Source organism: Silurus aristotelis (genome assembly GCF_946808225.1).
Source record: "Silurus aristotelis genome assembly, chromosome: 28".
Classification (NCBI taxonomy): domain Eukaryota; kingdom Metazoa; phylum Chordata; class Actinopteri; order Siluriformes; family Siluridae; genus Silurus; species Silurus aristotelis.
This window is the reverse complement of record NC_139601.1, coordinates 10,564,732-10,590,283: the sequence shown is the minus strand read 5'-3', so window position 1 is coordinate 10,590,283 and position 25,552 is coordinate 10,564,732. Positions and strand designations below refer to the sequence as shown.

General features: G+C 37.1%; 2 protein-coding genes across 3 annotated transcripts in view; one reads left to right on the top strand and one right to left on the bottom strand.

Moving 5' to 3' along the window:
• Window positions 1-7,337, top strand: part of LOC310721987 (craniofacial development protein 2-like) — a 112,829-nt gene extending 105,492 nt beyond the window's left edge. Inside the window, exon 2 of the mRNA XM_083534271.1 lies at window positions 7,300-7,337. The gene's annotated coding sequence lies outside the window, so the exon portion shown is untranslated. The remainder of the gene's footprint in view (window positions 1-7,299) is intronic.
• Window positions 182-24,456, bottom strand: alpl (alkaline phosphatase, biomineralization associated). Of its 2 annotated transcripts, none has more exons than XM_083534203.1 (12): window positions 24,341-24,456; window positions 11,979-12,110; window positions 9,709-9,825; window positions 4,846-4,961; window positions 3,519-3,693; window positions 3,078-3,253; window positions 2,698-2,838; window positions 2,078-2,147; window positions 1,852-1,986; window positions 933-1,124; window positions 736-855; window positions 182-551 (listed from the first exon to the last, which is right to left on the bottom strand). In XM_083534203.1, exons 2-12 carry the CDS (start codon window positions 12,064-12,066, stop codon window positions 283-285), a joined length of 1,599 nt encoding a protein of 532 aa, XP_083390329.1. In that variant the 5' UTR covers window positions 12,067-12,110; window positions 24,341-24,456; the 3' UTR covers window positions 182-282. The 2 variants fall into 2 exon arrangements, with proteins under 2 accessions (XP_083390329.1, XP_083390330.1); XM_083534204.1 differs by lacking the exon at window positions 24,341-24,456 and adding an exon at window positions 19,916-20,079.
• Between the last annotated feature and the right edge of the window lie 1,096 nt (window positions 24,457-25,552).

Sequence of the window (25,552 nt, the reverse complement as noted above, 5' to 3'; positions counted from 1 at the left end):
ATTTGTAACATTTAAAATCAAAATTGAAATTACAGGAGAAGAAAAAAACATATTTCCATTTTTATGATATCTGTCTTAATTTGCCTTTAGTCAGTTATTTCTTTCACTTTAAATTGCTCAATAATTGATCCCCAAATGTAAAATGCTGTACAAAGATTGTTTAAAAAAACGGAGACTAAAATTGTTGTAAAATTATTCTTTTTTTCTTAAAATTCATCAGTTGGTGTTCAGATAATAAAGTCTATAAGTACATTTGTATGTAGGTTTTCAAAAACAGAGAGTTTAGCATAATAACCAAGAGGCTACAATTAAAAGACCTAAAGGTAAATGGAATGTTGTGGCCAATGAAGCGGAGCTGTTGCCTGAGGTGCAGTGGTCTTTGTTCTGGCCAATGCAGGCCGCATACGCCATGACATGAGGTATGTAGTTCTGCTCTTGCACTCCACGAAGCAAGTGTGCCATGGGACCTTTGGAAAAAACGGCAACATCTTCACCTCCATGAGTTTCGGAGCTTAACGGAACGGCTGCCTGCGCTTGATAGTTGTTAGCCTCTGAGAGGATGTGAGAAGCAAAAAATTATTTTGTTTAAGGGTTAGAGAAACTAAAGTGTTCCAAAAAGAATTATGAAAATATCACAAAAAGACAGACAAACAACACTTCAAGTGAATGTTAAAAACTGAACACCTCTTTAAAAGCGTCAGTTAAAGCATCTGAAAAACCATTTTAATGACTTACGATAATCCTCAGTGGAGACATTGACCCTGGAACCATTGATAAGCTTAAACCCAGGGCCATTCCCATACAAAATAGATGTGAGGGGCTTCTGGTCAACATCACTCAACATAGGTGCTAAACCTGCAGAGATAAAAAAGAGTGTTAGAAGTCCAAATGACACTTCTACGCTGTGGATGTTATTCTCATCAAAAACTAACCAAAGATAGAATTTCCACGTCTTGTGTAGCCTCCAAAGTTGAAGACATGCGAGTGATCGGCGGTAATGACAGTCATGGTGTCGTAGGTACTGGTGAGGAGATCAGCTCGACCGATAGCACGGTCCATTTCTACAGCCTCATACAGGGCTTGTTTTGCTTTGCCCTCATGGTGCCCATGATCAATTCGGCCCCCTGCAAAGCAGGTAAAGAGATGTTAGGTCATTTGTCAGCATATAGCATCAGAATAGTAACAAATGTACATTTGTAGTACCAAATGAGTAGAAAATCATCTCAAATTCCTATGTTTAGAAACAGACCTATTACTGCAGACCTCACTAGCCAATGTGAATTAATCTCTGAATATATGAAGGTTGTGTCCAACCCATAACTTGGCTAAACCATTTTGAGAGTTTCATAATGTTTTACACAATAAAATATTTTTTTATAAATAATTATAGAATAATAAATTCTAAAAATGTATTCTACTCATTTTAGTCACCAGCTTTGAAGCCGGGCACTACCAATTCTAAATGTGACAAAATTTCCTCTGTCCTTAAATGGTACATTTTTCTCTTTACTCTCCTCTCATTCTAAAACTCTATTTGCTAAATCCAAATTGAACTAGAGTTGTATAATCAATGCATAGTGAGTAAATTAAATAAAAGTTTTATAGAAAAATTTGCATTTAATAGAAAGTAGATTCTCTCCTTTCTGTCACCAGCCCTGTAGCTATCTATGTTTCCTTTAGAAAAGTAATTTACTGTATATATGCAGTATATACTGCTACAGAAGCTGTGCTGGTTCATGTTTAGAAAATCTGAGTATGTTTTTTTAACATTTTTTTTCTTTATTTTTTATTTTTTTATCAGTCAAAATCAAATTAATAAATAAGTGACTTAAAGATCCAAAGTTCTCTCACCTTCGACTAGCAAATAGAAACCCTTAGGGTTTTTTTTGAGGATCTTTATAGCCACCTCCACCATCTCAGTGAGGGAAGGATCAGTGCTGCTGTTCCTCTCAAGCTCATAAGGCAAGTCTCCTGGCTCAAACAATCCTAGACATTTAATACAAGAAAAATAAGAAACATTTGTAACATCTCAGCCCTGTTAAAGACTAAGAATAATGGCTGACAATGAAAATCTCACCCAGTAAATAGTCAACAGATGACGGGTTTAATGAAAGGAGATCTGTTTTGTTCCAAACGTAGTGACCCCTCTGTGAAACAACAATTAATTATTTTCTTTTATGTTAGATGTAGAATAAACTGCCTGCTGTTGAAGGATTTGTGGCTAATTCATTGATGTAATTCCTCTAAAAGATGTGCTGTTCATGTGACAGCTCTACAGAACCAAAGGTCTTCAGATCACATACCAGACAGTCAGTGAACCATGACTAGTACAAACTTTCTTTCGGCTTCTCCCATTAGGGGTCGCCACAGCAGATCATCCGCATGTTTGATTTGGCACATGTTTTTACGCTGGATGCCTTTCCTAACGTAACCCTCCCCATTTATCCGGGCTTGGGACCGGCACTAAGAGTGGCTGGGGTTGGTTCCCTGACCGGGGATTGAACCCGGGCAGCAGCGGTGAGAGCGCCACATCCTAACCACTAGACCACCAGGGACCCTTGAACCATGACTAGTACAATGAGTGAAAATATCTTGCAAAACATCAGCCAATGCAGAAGGACATTTTTTGCCTGTAGTAATAATAATAAAAAAAAAAAAAACAGAAACAGATAAAAGAAATGCCTGTGTTCCTCTCACCTTGTCCTTTGTTCTGTTGACCCATTCCTGGATAAGATTCCTGCCATCTTTGCGTGTCCCGTTGTACTTCTTTTCACTGGGGTATTCCACATCCGACATGTTTTTAGGAAGCATGTACTTTCGTCCACCACCCATGATTACCTATTCACCCAAGGCAAGAATCAAAAATGAAAGGGCAAAAATTTGAAAGGAACATATAATAAACTGATCTACCATTCCAAATATATTTCACTGCAGTATATTATGGAATAGGTTTGTATTCCAAATATACTTCAGTACTTAAATAGTTACATTAAAAAAAAAAATCAAAATACAGTATTTAATGCAAGTGACTAACCATATACTATTTTTCAAGTAAAGAGTGTTGTGCATGAGCTTACATTAATGTTGGGAATGTTCTCAATGAGCTGTCTGGATATGTCCTTACAGCCCTGCTGCACTGCCTCAGCAGGCATTTCACCATCTGAGTACCAGTCACGGTCCACACAGTGGGCATATGCTGCACTCGGGGTTGCATGCATCACTCGTGTTGTTGTTACAATTCCCACAGATTTCCCTGGTGAGCACAAACAACAGGAAGCAAAAGTATGTCAACAGGTTCTGTTTTTGGGTGATCATTTATTAATTAATTGATGAAAATGATTAAAGAATAAATTTTAAATAATATGTTTAATAATTTTAACACTATATTTCCTTCAATGCTGTGAAGCCATATATTTAATATATATATTTTTTGTGAACCAGCTCTTCAGTCCTCTGTTGTAAATTAATTTATCATAATATTCATCTTATAGCATCATACAGTTTTTATTGGCACACACCTGCATCTTTGGCCCATTTAAGGATGGAAGTGACCTCATTGCCCTGTGTGGTGTTACACCATCCCCTCACAGCTGCTGCACTCACGCCCACCGTGCCCTCATTGGCCTTCACTCCACACAGGTATGCCGTAGCCGTGCCAGCGCTGTCTGCCACCTGAGCATTCGTGTTGTAGGTCTACAGAAAAGAGGCTGGTTGTGAATGTTTGTGATTTAATAAACTGTGGCAGTGGTGTCGTGGCTGAGCGCTGGTTTGTGAATAGAGGGCAAAACCGATGGAGACAAGCAGTAAGAATCGCACACCTGCTGGGAATGTATCTAATCCGTGTTTTCCTTCGAGTGAGCGGGGGGGGGGGGGGGGATAAGAGGAGTGAGGAGATCGCTTGAGGTAGAGAGACATATACAGAGAGGGACGTGCTTGTGCCTGCGTGTTGCTAAAAGAGCAAAAAGCCAATAAAGAAAACTGGTTTTATTGAAACTGGTCGCCACCCCACTGTTCTTTCTTCCCCTGAACTGTTCGCTCTCCTACATAAACTTTAAGTGATGAGCTTATGCCGCCATAAGTCGGTGTTTAGGTTTAGATCTGGGTGGAGCAATAATAATAATAGATACCAATAAGTAACACAATTGGGTATATAAAAATAATTTTACATTTACGTCTTTTACATTTTATATTTATATGCATGTTAAACTTTGGTTCAGTAAAGCAGTTGTTGACTTTGATCTACACATTTTATGGTTGGGAATTAAATTCCCATTATTATCAAGCCACAACAGATATGTCCTTCAGCAAACTCTATAACCTTTAATTGCTCAGCTGCATCCTGTCTTAATTATAAGTCAAATGTAGTGGATAATATTTTATTTTAAATGTACAATATATTACCAATAAATATTTTTATATACTAGAAAAGTATAGAAATTGCCTGCAAAATATTTTTTTAATGCACATTTACAGGATCTTACTTACTAAGTGCTCTAGGGTGACAGTCTATGACTAAAAGACTAAAAACTAAATGGTGTGATGTGATGAGACTGTAAACATCCTTATTATATACATCATAAAATATAGACCTATAAGACACATCAGACGTACTGATTACCAGTTAGACTACATAATGACCCTGTGTGTTTCTGATTTTTGACCAAATACATCCTTACAGTGGCATCCAGTTTGTTTTCATCTGCTTTATTTGATTGACGTGGCCATTACATTGTGTGCATTCAGACATCAATAGACCCTCGGTAGCCAACAAGGGCCATTATGTCACAGCATGGATTAGGAGCACAAAGGAAAGTGATGAAGGGACAAAAAGGTGTGGTGACAAACCTTAGAGAGAGCCACGTGGGGAAATTTGTCCATCTCCAATTGAACCTCCTCTCCATATTGGCCGCTCAGCTGTCCTTTCAAGATCCTTGCTGCTGTCACTGTAGGTACACCCATACCTAGATATGGTTTAGAACATTATTTTTCACTGTGACACATCACATCACCATTATAACAGCATGCTTATGTGCTAAATTTAAATAATTTGCCAGACAAAAAATGTGAAAAAGTGACTGGGTTAAAAAATATAGTAAACATTGCTGCTGTAAGTTTACGTCATTGCCTTTCATAAATAAGCCAATATTTATAAAGGCTATAAGACCATTGCACAGTGGCAGACAAATTAATTGATGGTATTTTCTTTTCACACACTCTAGCATTTCTTCCTACAACTCATTGGTGCTCATTGTTATAACATACCACAAAAGCCAGTGAACTCCCACATACAATACCTCAAAGATTTGGGGCAATTTGCATAGCCATTACTGTTTATCTCAGTTTAAAAGGAGTTAGTTTTAAACCCTTGTAGCTTTACTTGAAAGAAGATATTTTTTACAGAGGTGAAAGTTTGGACTTGATTCATTGATTTATAGCTGTTAGTGTTAAAACTGTTTCACACACATTCCGTGTTCGTTCAGTGTCTATAGGATATTTACGATGTTAGTCTTTAAGGTAAACAGAGAGTCTTATCTAACCCAGCCATTAGGGGGGCACAAGCCAGTGCACTCTTAGTGCCGGTCCCAAGCCCGGGTAAATGGGGAGGGTTGCGTTAGGAAGGGCATCCAGCGTAAAACATGTGCCAAATCAAATATGCGGATCACAAATGAGAATTTCATACCGGATCGGTCGAGGCCCGGGTTAACAACGACCGCCACAGGTATCGTTAGCCGACAGGGTACCGGTGGAAATTGGGCTACTGTTGGCCGAAGGAGGAGAAGGAGAGGAGGAAGACGTCTACAGAGACGGCAGGAAAAGGAGCAGTGTAGGAGGGTAGAGGTTCGGGTTGGTACTTTAAATGTTGGTACTATGACGGGTAAAGGGAGAGAGGTAGCTGATATGATGGAGAGGAGAAAGGTAGATATGCTGTGTGTTCAGGAGACCAAGTGGAAAGGGAGTAAGGCCAGGAACATTGGAGGTGGGTTTAAACTGTTTTATCATGGTGTGGATGGAAAGAGAAATGGTGTAGGGGTGATTCTGTAGGAAGAGTACAGTAAGAGTGTAGTGGAGGTGAAGAGAGTTTCTGATAGGGTGATGATCGTTAAGGTGGAGGTTGAAGGGATGATGATAAATGTCATCAGTGCCTATGCTCCACAAGTTGGCTGTGAGATGGAGGAGAAGGAAAGATTCTGGAGTGAATTAGATGAAGTGGTAGATGGTGTACCTAGGAAAGAACGATTGGTGATTGGGGCAGACTTTAATGGGCATGTAGGTGAAGGGAACAGAGGTGATGAGGAGGTGATGGGTAGGTATGGTTTTAAGGAGAGGAATGTGGAAGGGCAGATGGTGGTAGATTTTGCTAAAAGGATGGAAATGGCAGTGGTGAACACGTATTTTAAGAAGAAGGAGGATCATAGGGTGACCTATAAGAGTGGAGGAAGGTGCACACAGGTGGATTATGTTCTGTGTAGGAGATGCAACCTGAAGGAGATTGGAGACTGTAAGGTGTTGGCGGTGGACAGTGTAGCTAGACAGCATCGGATGGTGGTCTGTAGGATGGTTTTGGAGGCGAAGAAGAAGAGGAGGAAAGTAAGGATTAAAAGAAGAATAAGATGGTGGAAACTGAAGGAGGAAGAGTGTAGTGTGAGGTTCAGGGAAGAGGTCAGACAGGGTCTTGGTGGTGGTGAAGAGGTGCCGGATGATTGGGCAACTACTGCAGGAGTGATGAGGGAGGCAGCTAGAAAAGTACTTGGTGTGACATCTGGAAATAGAAAGCAAGACAAGGAGACGTGGTGGTGGAATGAGGAAGTGCAGGAGAGCATTAGGGGAAAGAGGTTGGCAAAACAGAAGTGGGATCGACAGAGTGATGAGAAAAGTAGGCAGGAGTACAAGGAGATGCGGCAGCAGGTAAAAAGGGATGTGGCGAAAGCCAAGGAAAAGGCATATGAGGAGCTGTATGAGAGGTTGGACACTAAGGAAGGAGAAAAGGATTTATACCGATTGGCCAGGCAGAGGGACCGAGCTGGGAAGGATGTACTGCAAGTTAGAGCAATAAAGGATGGAGAGGGAAATGTGTTGACTAATGAGGAGAGTGTGTTGAGAAGATGGAGGGAGTATTTTGAGCAGCTGATGAATGAGGAAAATCAGAGAGAGAGAAGGTTGGAGGATGTGGAGTTGGTGAAGCAGGATGTAGATAGGATTAGTAAGGAGGAAGTGAGAGCAGCGATTAAGAGGATGAAGAATGGAAAGTAGGTTGGGCCAGATGACATACCGGTAGAAGCGTGAAGATGTTTAGGAGAGATGGCAGTGGAGTTTTTAACCAGATTGTTTAACAGGATTCTGAGGAATGGAGAAGGAGTGTGCTGGTACCGATCTTTAAGCATAAGGGAGATGTGCAGACCTGCAGTAACTACAGGGGAATTAAGTTGATCAGTCACACCATGAAGTTATGGGAAAGAGTAGTGGAAGCCAGGCTGAGAGAAGAGGTGACCATCTGTGAGCAACAGTATGGTTTCATGCCGAGGAAGAGCACCACAGATGCCTTATTTGCTTTGAGGATGTTGATGAAGAAGTATAGAGAAGGACAGAAGGAGCTGCATTGTGTATTTGTGGATTTAGAGAAAGCGTACGACAGGGTGCCGAGAGAGGAGTTGTGGTATTGTATGAGGAAGTCAGGGGTGTCAGAGAAGTATGTGAGGGTGGTGCAGGACATGTATGAGGACAGTGTGACGGCAGTGAAGTGTGCAGTAGGTACGACAGACTGGTTCAGGGTGAAGGTTGGACTGCATCAAGGATCGGCCCTGAGCCCTTTCCTGTTTGCAGTGGTGATGGACAGGTTGACGGACGAGGTCAGACAGGAGTCTCCCTGGACTATGATGTTTGCAGATGATATTGTAATTTGTGGTGAGAGTAGAGAGCAGGTTGAGAAGAGCCTGGAGAGGTGGAGATATGCGCTTGAGAGAAGGGGAATGAAAGTCAGTAGGAGTAAGACAGAGTACATGTGTGTGAATGAGAGGGAGGGCAGTGGAGTGATGCGGTTGCAGGGAGAAGAGGTGGAGAAGGTGGAGGAGTTCAAGTACCTGGGGTCAACAGTGCAAAGTAATGGAGAGTGTGTTAGAGAAGTAAAGAAAAGAGTGCAGGCAGGGTGGAGTGGGTGGAGAAGAGTGACAGGAGTGATTTGTGATAGTAGGGAATGTTCATCTGCAAGAATGAAAGTAAAAGTTTATATGACTGTGGTGAGACCTGCGATGTTGTATGGATTAGAGACAGTGGCATTGAGTAAAAGACAGGAGGTGGAGCTGGAGGTAGCAGAGCTGAAGATGTTAAGGTTTTCGTTGGGAGTGACGAGGATGGACAAGATTAGAAATGAGTTTATTAGAGGGACAGCGCATGTAGGATGTTTTGGTGACAAGGTGAGGGAGGCGAGATTGAGATGGTTTGGTCATGTGCAGAGAAGGGACATGAATTATATTGGTAGAAAAATGCTGAAGATGGAGCCACCAGGTAGGAGGAAAAGAGGAAGGCCAAGGAGGAGGTTCATGGATGTGGTGAGGGAAGACATGCAGGTAGTTGGTGTGAAAGAGGCAGATGTAGAGGACAGGGTGGTATGGAGACGGATGATCCGCTGTGGCGACCCCTAATGGGAGCAGCCGAAAGAAGAAGAAGAAGAAGAGAGTCTTATCTGGGCTCATAAATCTCTGACTGGTATATCCTCTTGTCTAAACAGCTTCCTCCCCAATGTGTGTGTGTGTGGACTGTATCATCCTGTGTGTATAAAAACGTGTCTGCCACCTGCAATAAACAAAGAGAGGAAAAATTGCTACATTCTGTGTGCTGTGTATTTCTTCTTCCCTGAATTCAGAAAGGCACTACGGAGCATCACAGGTCGTATGGAAAATCTCTCCATGAATTAAGTTTCGTTTTAGGCATGATAAAAATCTAACAATAGCCTACTTCATTATGCAGTCAGTTAAATGTACTGTTTTATATGCAGGTATGTTAAGAGTCTTGTACTAAATGGTGAATTGCTGTATACCGCATGGTTATACACTTAAACCTTCTCAAAGCAAAACCCTAAAAGATGCACATTCTGTGATTGTGAGTCATCTTCTATCTATCAGCTTCATAGATGTTTCATTAAAGGCTAAACTAATTAAACCGCAGGATTATATGTAAAAGGGAGGATAAAGTTTCCTTGGAAGTAAAATGCTACAATTTTTATCAGAGATTCAGATTGCTAATAAATGAGTCAAAATGTTGATAGTAAATGAACCCTTACACTCAGTGACTGAATCCACAATGACCCTGACAAGGATAAACTGCTGCCAGAAGTAGAACAAATCAATGAACAGTTGAAAAGCATTTGCAAAAAAAAGAGCCGCTTTAGTGTTAGAAATAAAAATTCATAATAAAATGTGTGTGCAAACAGACAAATAATTTGCACACAATTTTCTTCTGAATTTCTATATTCTAAATTAGAGAAAAGCTCTATCAATTACTCAATATTAATGCACTTTTTAAGTGCAAAAAAAATTGACTATCTTTGTTTAAAAATATTAGTATACATAATACAATCTGACAATATTTGTACTAGTTTTCTCCATAAATAATGCGAAACACAAGATTCAGAAGTAAAGTGTTTTTTTTTTTTATTTAAATTGTAAATTAATGACATTCATATAGATATGCACAGCCACGAATTTCACTTACCATCTCCCAGGAATAGAATAAGATTTTTGGCATAGTTTGTGTTGAGCTCTTCCCTCAGAGCATTCACCAGAGTACGCTGTGCCCATGAGTTCCAGAATTCAGGATTCTTTTCCTGTTCTGTTGATCATATAATTGTGATTTTGGTCATATACTGGCACAGATAAACACATTACAGTTTGTAAGAAAAAAAAAATGGCTGACCATGGTGTCTTCAATTTCAGCAAGGAAAGTTTCTCATAAGTTTTCACATTTTCTAAAGTAAAAATAAAAACCTATTAAACTAAGTCACTTACACTATTTTTTAAGACAAGACATGACATAACCACTACAGTCTTGTATCATTGGTGAACCCAGGAAAATGACATGGCTGCAGAAATAATTATCTCTCTGCCTTTGCAGGGGACTTAAGTTTCTTATCAGTGAATAACATGCGTAAACATAAATCAGCACATGATGGCAGGGTAAAAGTGTGTGTTATTATTCACACTATGAAGTAAGCTTGCCTGAGACTGCTTAGTCCATTCACTTTTTGGAGCAAAGCAAAGGCAAGCTAAATATTTTTACAATTACAGTCCAACCTAATGTCAAATTGACAAGCTAGAATTTTCTTCAAAGATGATGTAATCAAATGACATGTAACACAGTACCTGCTGGGTCAGGCTGGATTATAAAGTTTGGGAAGTTGTTATTAGATTTCCTACAATGACTTTTTTGAGATTTCTAAAAGCCGATAGATAAAGGTGTTAAGGCATTACTATCCAACAAACAGTACAGCATTTTCAGATTTCTATATCACAACAAGTGTTACACTGATGCTTCACAATATAATAGTGCTATCAGTTTACATATATGAAAAGACAATTACATAAAGATAAAAGTTTTATGTACCTCATTTTCAGTGCTCAAACAAATGGTGTGTTTATTTTACTTCCTGCAGTTGGGTCAAATCAGGGTTGAATCACAGCAGTTTAACTGCACTATTCTTTTTAATACCAGACCAGGATCAGTTTACTCAGATGTTATTTGTTTAGATTTGAGTATAAACACTGTGTACTAACCTGCATAAACACAATGTACCAATGGAAACACAACAGCGAAAAACATCAGTGTACGATTAAAATTAACTAAATACTGCTAAGAGGAAAATTCCTAGAATATCCTTGAATCACCAGAATAAAATCCTTAGCTATATTATTTGTTTTATATTCCCTGTCATAAAGCAAACCAACTAAGGCACATATAGGTTTAAAAAGCATTCATTTATTGCTCAGCAATGCTGTAAAAATAATTTGTGTATTGTTTATGTTTTTTTATGTTTATGTTTATGTTTATGTTATGGTTTAAATATCTAAATGCTATTTCTGCAGCTCAAATTTACATGGAACTGCAGCTCATACCTCAAATACACAATATATCTGGTTTACTTCCTACATTTGGTCAATTCTGGGTAAAATGACTTAAAAAGTAGAAATGCATCCAAACTTCTCGAAAGTTTACTTAAAACAGGACTGAAACACTATAGCTCAGATGATTAATTTTTGATCTGTGAGTGTGACTTCCCTGCACTTGCATAACTCTTGGCCCTTGAGCTAAACGCTACATATACAAAAGCACCCAAAATATAAAAAATGTTGAATGCAATGTGTTACTAAATAACCTGTTTGTGTAATGAAATTACTTTTCCCTTGCAAAAAGTAAAGTGATTAACCTTCATTTTAGAATATTTTAATTACAGCTACTTATGACATACTGTATAGCGTTTCAACATTTCTGTATAAAACAATACTGAAGATAGTATCTATGGATAAAATTAGTATTTAGTTTATAATTTAACTGGCCTAACTGAGCATTATCTGTAGGCTTGTACATGGGCTGTCTGTGAAATCAATGCAAAGAATTTTCCATTACTTCATGTTGTGACAAATGTAGACATTACATTAAAGTGTAAGTTATGACTTAGGGGAAAAACACTATAAGCTTCTCTTCGAAGAAAAAGTAACCTACAGAGACACCCTTACATCAAAATGGCAAACACCTTGAGTGATCCATGCACAGTGACATGTACTTGATTTTACACTATACTACAGAAAGTGTCTGATTGCATGGTTAAGTTAATCTTGCTTTTGATTTTAATGATATAAGATATTTTGGAAAGTAATTATTTTTGTTAAATTAAGAGGGTTGGTTTTGTCAAATGGTGGCAAGTGTTCTCACAAGTTACTTTTTAAGTAACTTTCCCAATACTGAGTACAAATAAGAATGTTGTTTACCAGGAAATAGTGGCTTCCCCTGGACTTGCCAGAGCAAGCAAGACAAGATGAGTGTAATAGCCTTAATCATGCCCGCTTTATACATCATTTCTCAGCATCTGTTCCCCAGGCAAATGTTTTTCAAGTCTTCTCCTGAAAAAAAAATAAAATAAAAAAATAACATTCAAATGTAGACATTTAGATATGCAATGCCAAAAGGCATGTCATATTGCTGCTAACATGCTCTCACTTAATTAAAGACCTTAGTCTACATTTATAACTATGTGATAAAGTATGCAGCCTTGTGGCTATCTAAATGTCAGTGCAAAAGTTTTTAAAACGTTCTCTCTGGAAAAAGGCCATGACTTTCATCGACATTAGAATCGTAAGCTTGTTTTAATTAAAGGTCACAAAGGCAATAAACTCCCAGAACCCTGGGGGATGGCCTGTAAGATTCTGAAAGAGGTGACATAAAATTGAGCAAGAAATTGAATTAATAGAAATGAAAAAATTAAAAAATCAAGAGAGGTTCTGAAGTGGGTAGAAAAAAACGCTTAGAGGTTGCATACTAGTTCAAGCAGACTTTATCACAAAGCAAGGCACAGTGAAAAACATCAAATTAAAATTTTAACTATAGTACTATCCTCACTAGGGTTAGGGTTAGGGTTCTATTCTCACTATCCTTCTCCTTTACTGTAAATAGAGGATTTTTATGTGAGTAACCCACAGCAAAAAAAAAATTGAAATAAAATAAATAAATTGGAAAAAAAAATTTGGATCAAAAAGAAAATATATATTTTCCCTCTACAAGTAAAGCAGTTACATAAAAGCAACCCACAATTTTTAAATCAAATAAAAAGCTTTATACTTAATAAACTGCATAAATGAGATGCTGGCAAGCAATGAAACAAATCTCATAGTAGGCTAGTACATTATAATACTAAAATGACAGTACAATATAATCTTCCAGTAGGAATTAATACACATTTTAGCCTTTTCAAGTACAACCTGATCCAGCAAATTATATTATTTTGTATTGTGTTTTTATATTGTGCACTGGCATTTACACCATGCACCCAATTGAATAAAGAAACATAATACTAAATCAAACTCTTGTATTAATAATGTGTGTGTAGGATAAAGGCTAATTTATCAAACTTTTGCTATAGCACTCTGCTATAAAGACAGCTATATCATGCATTTGCTACACTTATAGCTCCCTTTAAGTGTTCTTTAGATTTTTTTTTCTATTAAGTCGTTTTAAAATTTTGTAAGTAATGTCTTATTCAAACTCTGTGAAAACCACGTTTTCATATGCTTTAAAGAGACAAAACAAATGAACTCACTGCTAGTGTAGGTAGCACAGCAGCACAGAGAAAACTGTTGGCACCTCACAGCTCTAGGGTTCAATCCTGCGCTCAGGTGCCAGAGGGTGGATTGGCTATACTAGATGTGAATGAGATTGTAAATGTGTGTGAACTGTGCCCTGTGGTAAATTGGTATCCCGTCAAGGGTAAACTGCTGGGGTTAGCCATGACCTAGATTAATTAGTATTTAATGAATTTGTGTTTTGGGCTATTAATACTGCTCTTCACTTGAGTCAAGAGCATGTACAAAAAATATTATCTCAAGTTCATGTTCAGATTTGCGTGTGATCCAGACATACCTCTGTTTCACCCTGTATGTGTAGGTCTTATGCAACTTCTGAATAGCAGTTAAGTCTAGGGGTACGTCTTAAACCTAATAATGAGCCGTGAAATTGGGGTAATAATTCTTCATTGTAGGCACTTGGGGAAAAAAAGGTTTATAGGATTTGCTGTACAATGATGACAATTTACTAATCAACATGCAACAATAGTCTAAAAATCTGGTGGTACAATTGTTTAAGAAAAATCACTAGTTAGAAGCAAAGTTTTTCAAGGCTTTACAAGAAAGCTGTGAAGTGACATCATTTCACAGGTAAAAAGAAAAATGTCACTGCTGGGAAAAAAGAACAGCAATTAGAAAGCCAATAAACGCTCTCTCTCTTTCTCTCTCTCTCACTCTCATACATTCACACCATAACATTTTCTTTATTTTACTGTATTGCTAAAGAGCTTCCTTTGACATAGTTATTAAAGCAGCTAATTAATACCATGCTACACCTAAATCTAATCTCAACATCAGTAACCAACAGCAAACTATACAGTATCTCACAAAAGCATCTCATCCCTCACATTTCAACAATCATTTTAGTATATCTTCTCATGGGTCAATACTATAAAATTGAAACTTAGATACATTTAGAGTATAGCATTACAGATTTACTGTTCTCTAAAAATAACTCAACATACAGCCATTATTTTCTAAATAACTGCCAACAATAGTGAGTACACCCTAAGTGATAACAGCTGTACATCATGTAAACATGCAAAGCCACATGTCCTATTCATCATATTCATGTTTCTGTTGACTAAAGACCAAAAGAATTTGTGTATCTTGAATTAGAGCAGTTAAAATTTGGTGTTTTAAAAACAATTCCCTCATACTGACCACAGGATTTTCAACATGGCAACTCATGGCAAAGAACTCGGATGATTTGAGAATTGGAATTGTTGCTTTCAACAAAGAGTTACAGTTCAGTGGTCAGGGTCATACAGAGGTTTTCTAAGACGGGTTCCACTCAGAACAGGCCTCACAAGGGTTGATCAAAGAAGTCAAGTCCTTGTGCTGTGCGTCAGGTGCCAGCTTAAAAAAACAGAGGCATGGCTGCTTCCAGCATTGCTTTAGGTTGCAGATGCAGAAGGTCCGTTTGTCAGTGTTCAGACCATACACACAAAAAAGCCTGCAAACAGTTTGCTGAAGATGACCTGTCCAAGAACATGAATTAATGGAACCATGTCCTGTGGTCTGATGAAATTAAGATAAACTTGTTTGGCTCAGATGGTGTCCAGCATGTTTGGCGACACCCTGGTGAGTGGCAACAAGAAAATTGTGTCTTGCCTACAGTCAATCATGGTGGTGGTAGCATCATGGTCTGGGGCTGCATGAGTGCTGCTGGTATTTATTGTTATTATTATTATTATTATTATTATTATTATTATTATTGTTGTTTTTATTATTATTATTAGGCAATTAATCGGATAGAAAAATTTATTCAATATTTTGCTTATTAAAAAAAGCAAAAACAAAACAGCATTTGAGTATGATAGGTGATAGGATTTGTGTAAATCAAAGCCTGGATAAATGGGGAGGGTTGCGTTAGGAAGGGTATCCAGCGTAAAAAACATGTGCCAAATCAAATATGCGTATAACGAACCAAAAAGATCAAGTGAAAAGGGAGTAAGGCCAGGAACATGGGTGGTTGGTTTAAACTGTTCTATCATGGTGCGGAAGGAAAGAGAAATGGTGTAGGGGTGATTCTGAAGGAAGAGTACAGTAAAAGTGTAGTGGAGGTGAAGAGAGTTTCTGATTATGGAAATTAAAGGGTTGATGATAAATGTCCTCAGTGCTTATGCTCCACAAGTGGGATGTAAAATGAAGTAGAAAAATTCTAGAGTAAGTTAGATTAAGTGGTAGATGGTATACCTAGAAAAGAAAGATTAGTGATTGGGGACTTTAATGGACATGTTGGTGAAGGAAACAGAGGTGATGAGGAGGTGAGGGGTATTTATGGCCTCAAGGAGAGGAATTTGGAAGGGCAGATGGCCACAGGATTTTTCTAAAAGGATAGAAATGGCAGTGGTGAATATGTATTTTAAAAAGAAGTAGAAGCATAGGGTGACATATAAGAGTGGAGGAAGGTGCACACTTATGTAGGAGATGCAACTTGAAGGAGATTGGAGACTGTTAGGTGTTGGCAGGGGACAGTGTAGCTAGACAGCATCGGATGGTGGTCTGTAGGATGGTATTGGAGGTAAAGAAGAAGAGGAGGAGAGTGAGGAATGGAAGAAGAATAAGATGGAACTAAACTAAACGAGATGGAACTATAACTAAAGGAGGAAGACTGTAGTATGAGATTATGGGAAGTGGTCTGACAGGGGCTCTGTGGTGGTGAAGAGGTGCTGGATGTTTGGGCAACTACTGCAGAAGTGATAAGGGAGACAGCTAGGAAGGTACTTGGTGGACTTCCGGAAAGAGAAAAGAAGACAAAGAGACATGGTGGTGGAATGAGGAAGTGCAGGAGAGCATAAGGAGAAAGAGGTTGCCAAAACAGGATTGGGATCAGCAGAGAGATGAAAAAAGTAGGCAGGAATACAAGAAGATTCGGCAGCAGGTGAAGAGAAATGTAGCAAAAGCCAAGGAAAAGGCATATGAGGAGCTGTATGAGAGGTTGGACACTAAGGAAGGAGAAAAGGATTTATACCGATTGGCCAGGCAGAGGAACCGAGCTGGAAAGGATCTGCTGCAAGTTAGAGCAATAAAGATTGAAGATGGAAGTGTGTTGACTAGTGGGGAGAGTGTTTTGAGAAGATGCAGGGATTATTTTGAGCAGCTTATGAATGAGGAAAATGAGAGAGAGAAGGGTGGATGATGTGGAGATGGTGAAGCAACAAGTGGATAAGATTAGTAAGGAGGAAGTGAGAGCAGCGATTAATAGATTGAAGAGAGAATAAAAAAAAGAGAATGAAATGGAGAAATGCAGTAGGCTAACAGGCGTGATCAAAAATAAATAAATAAAAAAACTAAAAAATGCACTGGTGTACAAATGCATAAACAATCACAGAAAACCACACCAGTCACTAAAAAGTTAATCTTTTACTGTTGATGTTATTTGCTGCTTTTAGATTAAGTGTTTGTTCGCATTGTTTAAAATGAATCCATCACACACAAACAGTTTACACAGTAGCACTTCATTAATCTATAACATTTTTAAATGATGACGCTTATACAGTTTTGGCTCACTGTGCTGATGTTTCGCCTTCATTAATGACACCAGTGAATTTTCTTTTCATGTGCTCTTGCATTGTGTGGTACTTTAATGGCACACAAGCTCCGCTTTGCATAATTTGCAAGTTTTACAGTCTTAAAATCGCTTAATGCAATGACAGTTATTCGAAACTATTTTAAACTTAGTTAACACATCAATAATAAAGAATACTATGTACAAACAAGCACATGAGACCGAAATACCAACGCTTAACAGGTTTAATTAAGTTTTTCTCCCATAGAAAACTGTTAAGGAAAAAGCTTAACGTGGCTTAATGCAAGAAGACAGCATTTGTAAAACTTAACCAAATGCCTTGTCTTTAAATGGTATGTGTTATTATTAATGTGTTCACTGAGTTTTTTTTTAAACGCTGTCTTATTGCGTCAAGTCACGCCAAGCTATTTCCTTAATGGTCTATGTGAGAAAAACGCTAATTAAACATGCTACGTTTGTACTCTGAAATCATGTGCTTGTCTGTACATAGTACTCGTTATTATTAATGTGTTTGCTGAGTTTGGACTTTTTAAGATGCTTATCAAATGAACCCATGTTAGGCCTTTTTTAACATTAAGCATTTTAGAATGTCCTTAGCCCTATTCATAAATTAAGCAGTGTCTTGTTTCTACTCTACACTATACCTCACTCAATCAAAACAAGTCAGGAAATTTATTCATATCAAAATATATTTAGGTTTTTTTTATTAAATTATAACATTCTACAAACCTGATTCCAAAAAAGTTGGGACATTCATACAAATTGTGAATAAAAAAGGAATGTAATAATTTTTAAATCTCATAAACCTATATTTTATTCACAATAGAATATAGATAACATATCAAAGGTTGAAAGTGAGACATTTTGAAATGTCATGCCAAATATTGGCTTATTTTGGATTTCATGAGAGCTACACAATTGGCAACATGATTGGGTATAAAAAGAGCCTCTCTAATAGTGGCAGTGTCTCTCAGAAGTTAAGATGGGCAGAGGATCACCAATTCCCCCAATGCGGTGAAAAATAGTAGAGCAATATCAGAAAGGAGTTTCTCAGAGAGAAATTGCAAAGAGTTTGAAGTTATCATCATCTACAGTGCATAATATCATCTAACGATTCAGAGAATCTCTGTGTGTAAGGGTCAAGGCCGGAAAACCATACTGGATGCCCGTGATCTTCGGGCCCTTAGACAGCACTGCATCACATACAGGAATGCTACTACAATGGAAATCACAACATGGGCTCAGGAATACTTCCAGAAAACATTGTCAGTGAACATAATCCACCGTGCCATTCGCCGTTGCCCGGCTAAAACTCTATAGGTCAAAAAAGAAGCCATATCTAAACATGATCCAGAAGCACAGGCGTTTTCTCTGGGCCAAGGCTCATTTAAAATGGACTATGGCAAAGTGGAAAACTGTTCTGTGGTCAGACGAATCAAAAGGACAACCAAAGTTGTTATCAGCTCTCAGTTCAGAAGACTGCATCTCTGATGGTATGGGGTTGGATGAGTGCATGTGGCATGGGCAGCTTACACATCTGGAAAGGCACCATCAATGCTGAACAACATATGCTCCCATCCAGACGTCGTCTCTTTTTCAGGAAAGACCTTGCATTTTCCAACATGACAATGCCGGCCCATATACTGCATTAATTACAACATCATGGTTGCGGTCAAGAAGGAACCGGGTACTGAAATGGCCAGACTGCAGTCCAGATCTTTCACCCATAGAAAACATTTGGCGCATCATAAAGAGGAAGATGCGACAAAGAAGAGCTAAGACAGTTGAGCAACTAGAAGCCTGTATTAGACTAGAATGGGACAACATTCCTATTCCTAAACTTAAGCAACTTGTCTTCTCAGTCCCCAGATGTTTGCAGACTGTGATAAGAAAAAGGAGGGGATGCCACACAGGGGTAAACATGGCCTTGTCCCAACTTTTTTGAGATGTGTTGATGACATTTGATATGTCATCTATGTTGTATTCTGGATAAAATATAAAAATTTGGAAGTTCCACATCATTGCATTTTGTTTTTATTCACAATTTATACAGTGTCCCAACTTTTTTGGAATCGGGTTTGTACTTAATGCTATTTATTCCACTTATTCTTCTGATTCTTTCTCACCACTATGACTGAGCCCTGACATGGAGTTTACAGGCAAATATGTTGTGTCATGTTATCGTTATACACCAGAACAACATCAGCTTATTAAAAGTTTAAGCATGCTGGGAATGACGTTTGAGTTTTTTTGCCATTCTTTTGCATATTAATGCATAGTTTGTTGCATTAAGCTTCATGATTCTGCCACAATAATTAAAATGAATCACTTGTAGAAGAAGGAATAGATACAGCTTAAGACATCAATTTTATTCTCCAAACACCTTTGAAAATTTCACAAGAGACATTAATTTTGAATGTAATCTTTATTACTTTGATTAGTGTGTGTCAATGCTCAGGGAAGCTCAATATGGATAAAAAAGTGGACACTATTTCTCTCTCTTACATACACATACAGTAAACACAGAGTCAAAGTTTCAAACATTCTATATATTTTGTTTAAACTAATAATGAAGAATTACTTTATTGAACAAATATCTATCTTGATCCTAACACTGTCAAAGTTTGCTTGATTTAATCCTCTTAATCTCTCAGTTTATTTCTTAGATTATTAATTACTTTTTGTTTAGTTGATTATTTAACGCTACCACTTATATAGTTACATGACTAAGTCCACAGATATATATATATATATATATATATATATATATATATATATATATATATATATATATATATATATATATATATATATATATATATATGTGTGTGTGTGTGTGTGCAGAAACAAAGATTATCACTTTTTGTTTTATTAAATAAATTTACATATAGACCACCCTTTATAATAGGATTATAATAAAACCACCAAATCAAAAGCAATGTGTTCTTAGACATCTGATTGTCAGTGTAAAGTATATTTTACATATTCACCCGATATACGAGTCTATTCATCTAAAAAAATGTGCAAAAATGAATTTCTGTAAGGCAAAATTTACCGTTTATGTTCAGAAATGCAATGGTGTTCCAAGAGGAATCACTCTAGAGGCTAGTCGGCATGTGAAGAAGCAGAGGAGTGCGAGCACACAGAGAAACAGCACTCCTGAAAAAAAGGCGGTCACTCCAACCCAGATTTCTTCTCGGTTCATGGTATCATCAGCTAGGTTAATCACAAATAAGTAAGTTAAGTATATAATGCATTTGTTCCTTGAGTTATAAAGGAGATCCACTGCATTCAGGCTGCAGATCTATTCAGACAAATATGCAGGTGCCTACATGTAAGGATGATTAGAAGAGAGGATTAGGGTTAATGTAATTGAGGCAGTCGTATTAGCTTCCTATCTTACAAAGAGCTCACATTGCACCACCTCTTACAAAAGCACTGACAGGCCTGATGGAAAGGAACATTGAGAGATTTCTAGAACTCCTTATGCATGTTATGTTAGGTGGCATTCACAGCCTGCATATTTTCACACAGAAATGCATCACGCCATTTTCTTCCCATTAACAGAACAAAGTTCCTTTCACACATACAGAGACAAAGCGACCAGAGATTGTTCATTTTCAAAGAGTCCCAATGACTGCTGGGACATGAAAAAAATAAGAAATTAGGTGTAAATATATATATAAAAAAAAATTATTTGTTTTTTCAGCAAATATGAAGTGACTTGTAGCAGTGACTATGATTGTAAAGTGAAGACAATATAGTGCATGTATCAGTCTTCTGGTTTGTTATTAAAAGTGGAATGCTGGTTGCACCCCCCTCTGATGAGTAGGATTTCCCATAGCATAACGATATCCAGAACAGTGATACTGTCTGATATCTAATGAAAAAAAATTTTTTCAAAAAAGACAAATCAATGGTTTTTTTTTTGTTTGTTTTTTTCTGTATGTATTTCTTTATGCAACACTTAACATAAGATACTACAGGATCTAATTAACCTGAATTCTACTATTACCAGTCTTTATTATTGCAAAAACCCTGCATCCTGGCTGCATTACCACCTCAGTTGTGCATTTTATTATTAGTTTATTAGCAGTTATTTTCATTTGTCAGGTTTTTGTCTATAAAACTTATATGAGGAACTAATGTCTTACAAATCAAATGTAAAATTTCAATTCCAAAATCATTTTAGAACTAATCTCATGTTATTAGGGGAGCGATAGAGAGAAAAAGCAAAAACAGCATTAGAGAGCATGTGTGGTAACAAGTATATATATATATATATATATATATATATATATATATATATATATATAAAACAAGTATAACTATTATTTATTTATTTTGTCATTTAAGTAGGCTGAAATTATATCAGGACCTAAATCAATTGTGCATTAACAGCAAAATAACTGCACACTTTAGAACGTCTGAATCGGGATCAAGTTTTAAGCAATGTTGAAAGGAATAAAAAGTTTTATTTAATTTTTTTTTATTACTTCGCCATTTATAAAATGGTGTTCCATGGGTAGTTTAACTAATGAGAGTTCTGTGTTGCAGAGAATGAAAGAGATGTGTGTGTGTGTGTGTGTGTGTGTGTGTGTGTGTGTGTGTGTGTGTGTGTGTGTGTGTGTGTGTGTGTGTGTGTGTGTTAAAATATACACAGATAAAGTGAAACTGTTACTGTAGCAAATAAAGCCAAGTGTTAAATCGGTCACCTGCCTTCCGTTCTTCCTTCCTGAGCCAGAAAGCTCTCTATGAACTGATAAAACTATTTAATATATTATTAATAGCCACATAGTTGACAATCTCCAAGAAATCAAGTATCATCCAGCCAGTATACAAAACAGCACTAAAACATCCTGAACTGCATTTATATAGCAACATCAGTTTTACTGACCAATATTTTAGTGCTTTTCTGATTCTTCAACTTACATCCAGAAGATTCTTTCTAATAATAATTTTTGTTTTTAATTAGAATGTATTTTAAATTAACAAAATAAAGGTCCCTACTGATTATAAAGCCTAATTGCATATTGGTGCAGAGAGGATTATAGGTAACTCATTTGTATGATGTATTTATGTAACTATTTCTACAGGTAATAAGGTCTTGAACTTATTCAGACAGTATTAGCACGTTATATATTTTTCTTGATCCACTATATATACATATACGTATACACACACACACACACACACACACATACACACACACACACACACACAAACACACACATATCCAGAAGGTACTTTCTAGAAAGATATAAAAAAAAATGATTGCATTTATATAGTAACATTAGTTTAACTAGACAATATCTCATTGAGTCATTTCATTTAGATAAGAGTCAGAGACTCATTTCATTGTCAGTCTGCAACTTACATTCAAAAGGTACTTTCTAGAAAAATGGGCCTTTTTACCAACACTGTTTTTAATGCTTAAAAAGCAAAAGTAAATAAATCAAGAGAGAGAAAATGTGTACTGAAGCGCATCATAGCAGATTATTTAAATTTAAATTGTAATATGTACAATCCAACACAACCTCTCTAAATTCCACTTAACTGTTAGTAGTAGTTTGGTTTGAATACTGATGTACACAATTTTGGTTTATAAACCAGTAACTATTAAATCTATGAAGCAGTTCAGGTCATAAGGCAAAGTACATGAAGATTGCGTAACTAGAAAAATTGTTAACAGCTAACAGCTAACAGGAGTAAATTGTGCAGGATTAGCTCAATCATTAACAATATGACAAAAATTATATCAAATCTCCCCTCTATAGCAGTGCTCCTCCTTCCTTCATTACTAAGCTGTCTAAAATCACATAGATAGTAATAATATAGTAATGTGTGCATGAAGACCTTGATATTGGACTTGCATTATGTTTTTCTCAGTCTCCAACTTGTACTTACACCATTTTTCATGTTAATGTCCTGTTTACATATAGCATGTATTCTTGTTATGCCTATTCTGGCCAAAAGGTCTAGTTTGATATTTGAATCTGTAATTAAATGTCATGTTAGCACTAGTCTGTGCTTACCCTCGTGTCTAAGGCCTGGTATCTGGTTATTGTCTACTATTATTATTTACTTCTTGTGTCTCATGGGAACTCACTTTTTCAGATTTGTATGTCTTTTTAGAGCATTGGTTTCCATGTCATCTGGTTTATGTTTGATCCTTTTTTTTTTCTGTTTTGTCATTATTTACACATTCGCTCTACCCTGGTAAATACAGTGTGCTTTGACCTTTATTAGCGATCTCTCATGCTTTCCTTCAGGTTCTAACAAGTCTGTCTTGTGCATCAATCTTTTTTACACTTCAGACTAAAGCAGTAATTCAAGTTAAACAGATTTTCATGTGTGTGCATGTCTGTGTAATATAATGATAATAATAAAATATAGCATACAAATGATGTAAGAAATATTGCAGTTACATCTTTATTTATAAGTAATTTTAGGGTGTATGGAAGTGTTTCCAGCTTTGCATTTTAAAATGTTAATTTAGAAAAAGGCTACTAAACTGTAAATGTAACAAGTATATTTTACCTAAAAATGTGCATGGAGTTTATTCAAGTAATAAACTAATAAAGGCTATGAGAGATGGACATAAGGTCCAATTGTGTGCAATGGATTTACTGTAAGTACAGTACTGTACTAGATTCCGACTATGTACTACTTCTCACTATGAGTGGTAGCTCAGCAGTTAAGGCTCTGGGTTACTGATTGGAAGAAGGGTGGTTTGACTTTGAGACTTTGATGCCCTTAAGCTCCAGGAGTGTTGTATTATGGCTGACACTTCTCTTTGACTTTAACTTCTGGGATATGTGAAGGAAGAATTTAATTGTTTTGTAATGTATATGTGACAAGTAAAAGCTTCTCTCCTTTTCACTCTAAAGGTAGAAAAAATGCCCTATAGATATTTTCGCCACAGAGACAAGGCAATTTACAATTTAGTAGAAAAGCACTGCAAGCAAATAAAATACAAAACCCCATGCATTGAGTGTTTATACACTTTTTACGGACAATAAAATAAAAACATGTATCCGTCAAACCCTGCATTGTTTCTTTGGCCGTTAGAGAAGTGGCGCTTGTAGAAGAAACGACTTTTAACATTGTCGGAATTGTCGGCTATCAGAGAGCTGTTTGTGTCCCGCTGTGTGCAGCCAAAAGGTTTAGAAAAGAGGTTCATTAGCATTCCAAACAAGCACCAGCGAAATTCCCGCATATCCTGTAAGATTGAGTGAAGGTTTCTGATTTGACCTGCTCAAGTCGGATCACATGAACAGCTATTAGCACTTACGGTTTCCAAATACAAGCAACTCTAATCACGCATGAGCTCCTCATTCCATCAAGTATGAACAATTAACTGCGTGTATTTTCAGGAATGTAGTGCAGGAGGGGGGGAACAAAACTTTCCTGGATTTTCTAAAAAAAAAAAAAAAAAAAGAGAGAGAGAGAGAAAGAGTTGGGATGCATTAACACCTACCTTCACAAACCGTGATCTCACCTCTTAAGCGGATTTCGACTGCGCGATGGTGCGGGAATGCCGCTATAACGCCATGTGAAACGCGCGCACACACAAAAATCCGCTATGCCTAATTAGAGCGCAGAGGCAGCGCGAGCTCCTCCTACTGACGACCAAGAACACCCCCTGCATTCCCATTAACAAACACTACATTTACCGCGCACTTTATTAGGAACATCTGTACATACACCGAGCATTTCTGATCATGTGGTAGCAGTGCAGTATGTAAAAAGGAAATTCATGCAAGGTGAGGTGAGGTGCACATCAAACATCAGGATGGGGAGAAAGGGAATCTCTGATAAACTGTTGATATCCTGCCATTTTAAACACACAGCAGTTTTAAGGGTTCACAAAGTAGAAAAAGACATTGCCTGCCGCCTGAAACACCTATTTGACAGAAAACAGTCAGACTGGTCTGAACTGACAGGGAATTACAGTAACTACAAAAATGATAAATGATGTTTGTTTGTTTATTTGTTTGTTTGCAGAAACATTTTTTGAAATACCCAAACCAGGCCATCTAGTACCGACAACCTTGCCAAGTCACAAAGATTCCTCACATATATTCATAACATTACTTGAAGCTCTTTATCTGTTTTTATTTATTTATTTATTTTTTATTTTTTATTTTTTTTTATTTTTTTATTTATTTATTCTTGCATTGCAGCCACGGGATTTCCTGATAAAAAAAAATAAAAAAAAACCTGCAGGAACATGCATGTGTTACTCACTTGCAAGTGTTTTTCACGTTTCCACTTCTAATTGATCTCAAATAGCAGGGGCTGTCAGTGTTGGACCAATAGTTTTAGCATTCGGACTTTCTAATCCAATTACTACCATTTCTTAGAGTTTCTACTCATTTTGGCCAACTCCATTTCCTCTGAATGTTGCACATTGTCAGGGTCTAGATCTTAATAGTAAATGCAGAAAGTTTGTTCAATTATAGCCACTAGATGTCGCTGTGCATTTACAAATACACAACTCAATCAAAACAAAGAAAAGGTTAATGCTCCAATTTACCACCAATCTGTGGCTGTTTTGCCTCCAACTCAGCTCATTAATAGTAAATCACATTTCACATAAAGCACAAAATACAGTGTATTTCAGAAGAAGTTGCATCTTTCTGATAATAGAATTAATCCACTAAGACCATTATGGTCCATTATAACCCTA

Bases quoted from the DNA above. Each gene is read 5' to 3' on its own strand.
- alpl (XM_083534203.1), bottom strand. From the start codon at position 12,066: ATGATGTATAAAGCGGGCATGATTAAGGCTATTACACTCATCTTGTCT. The intron at 3,694-4,845 runs GTTTGTCACCAC...TCTTTTCTGTAG, and splicing joins CCCACGTGGCTCTCTCTAAG to ACCTACAACACGAATGCTCA. The intron at 2,148-2,697 runs GTGAGAGGAACA...GTTGTTTCACAG, and splicing joins TCAACAGAACAAAGGACAAG to AGGGGTCACTACGTTTGGAA.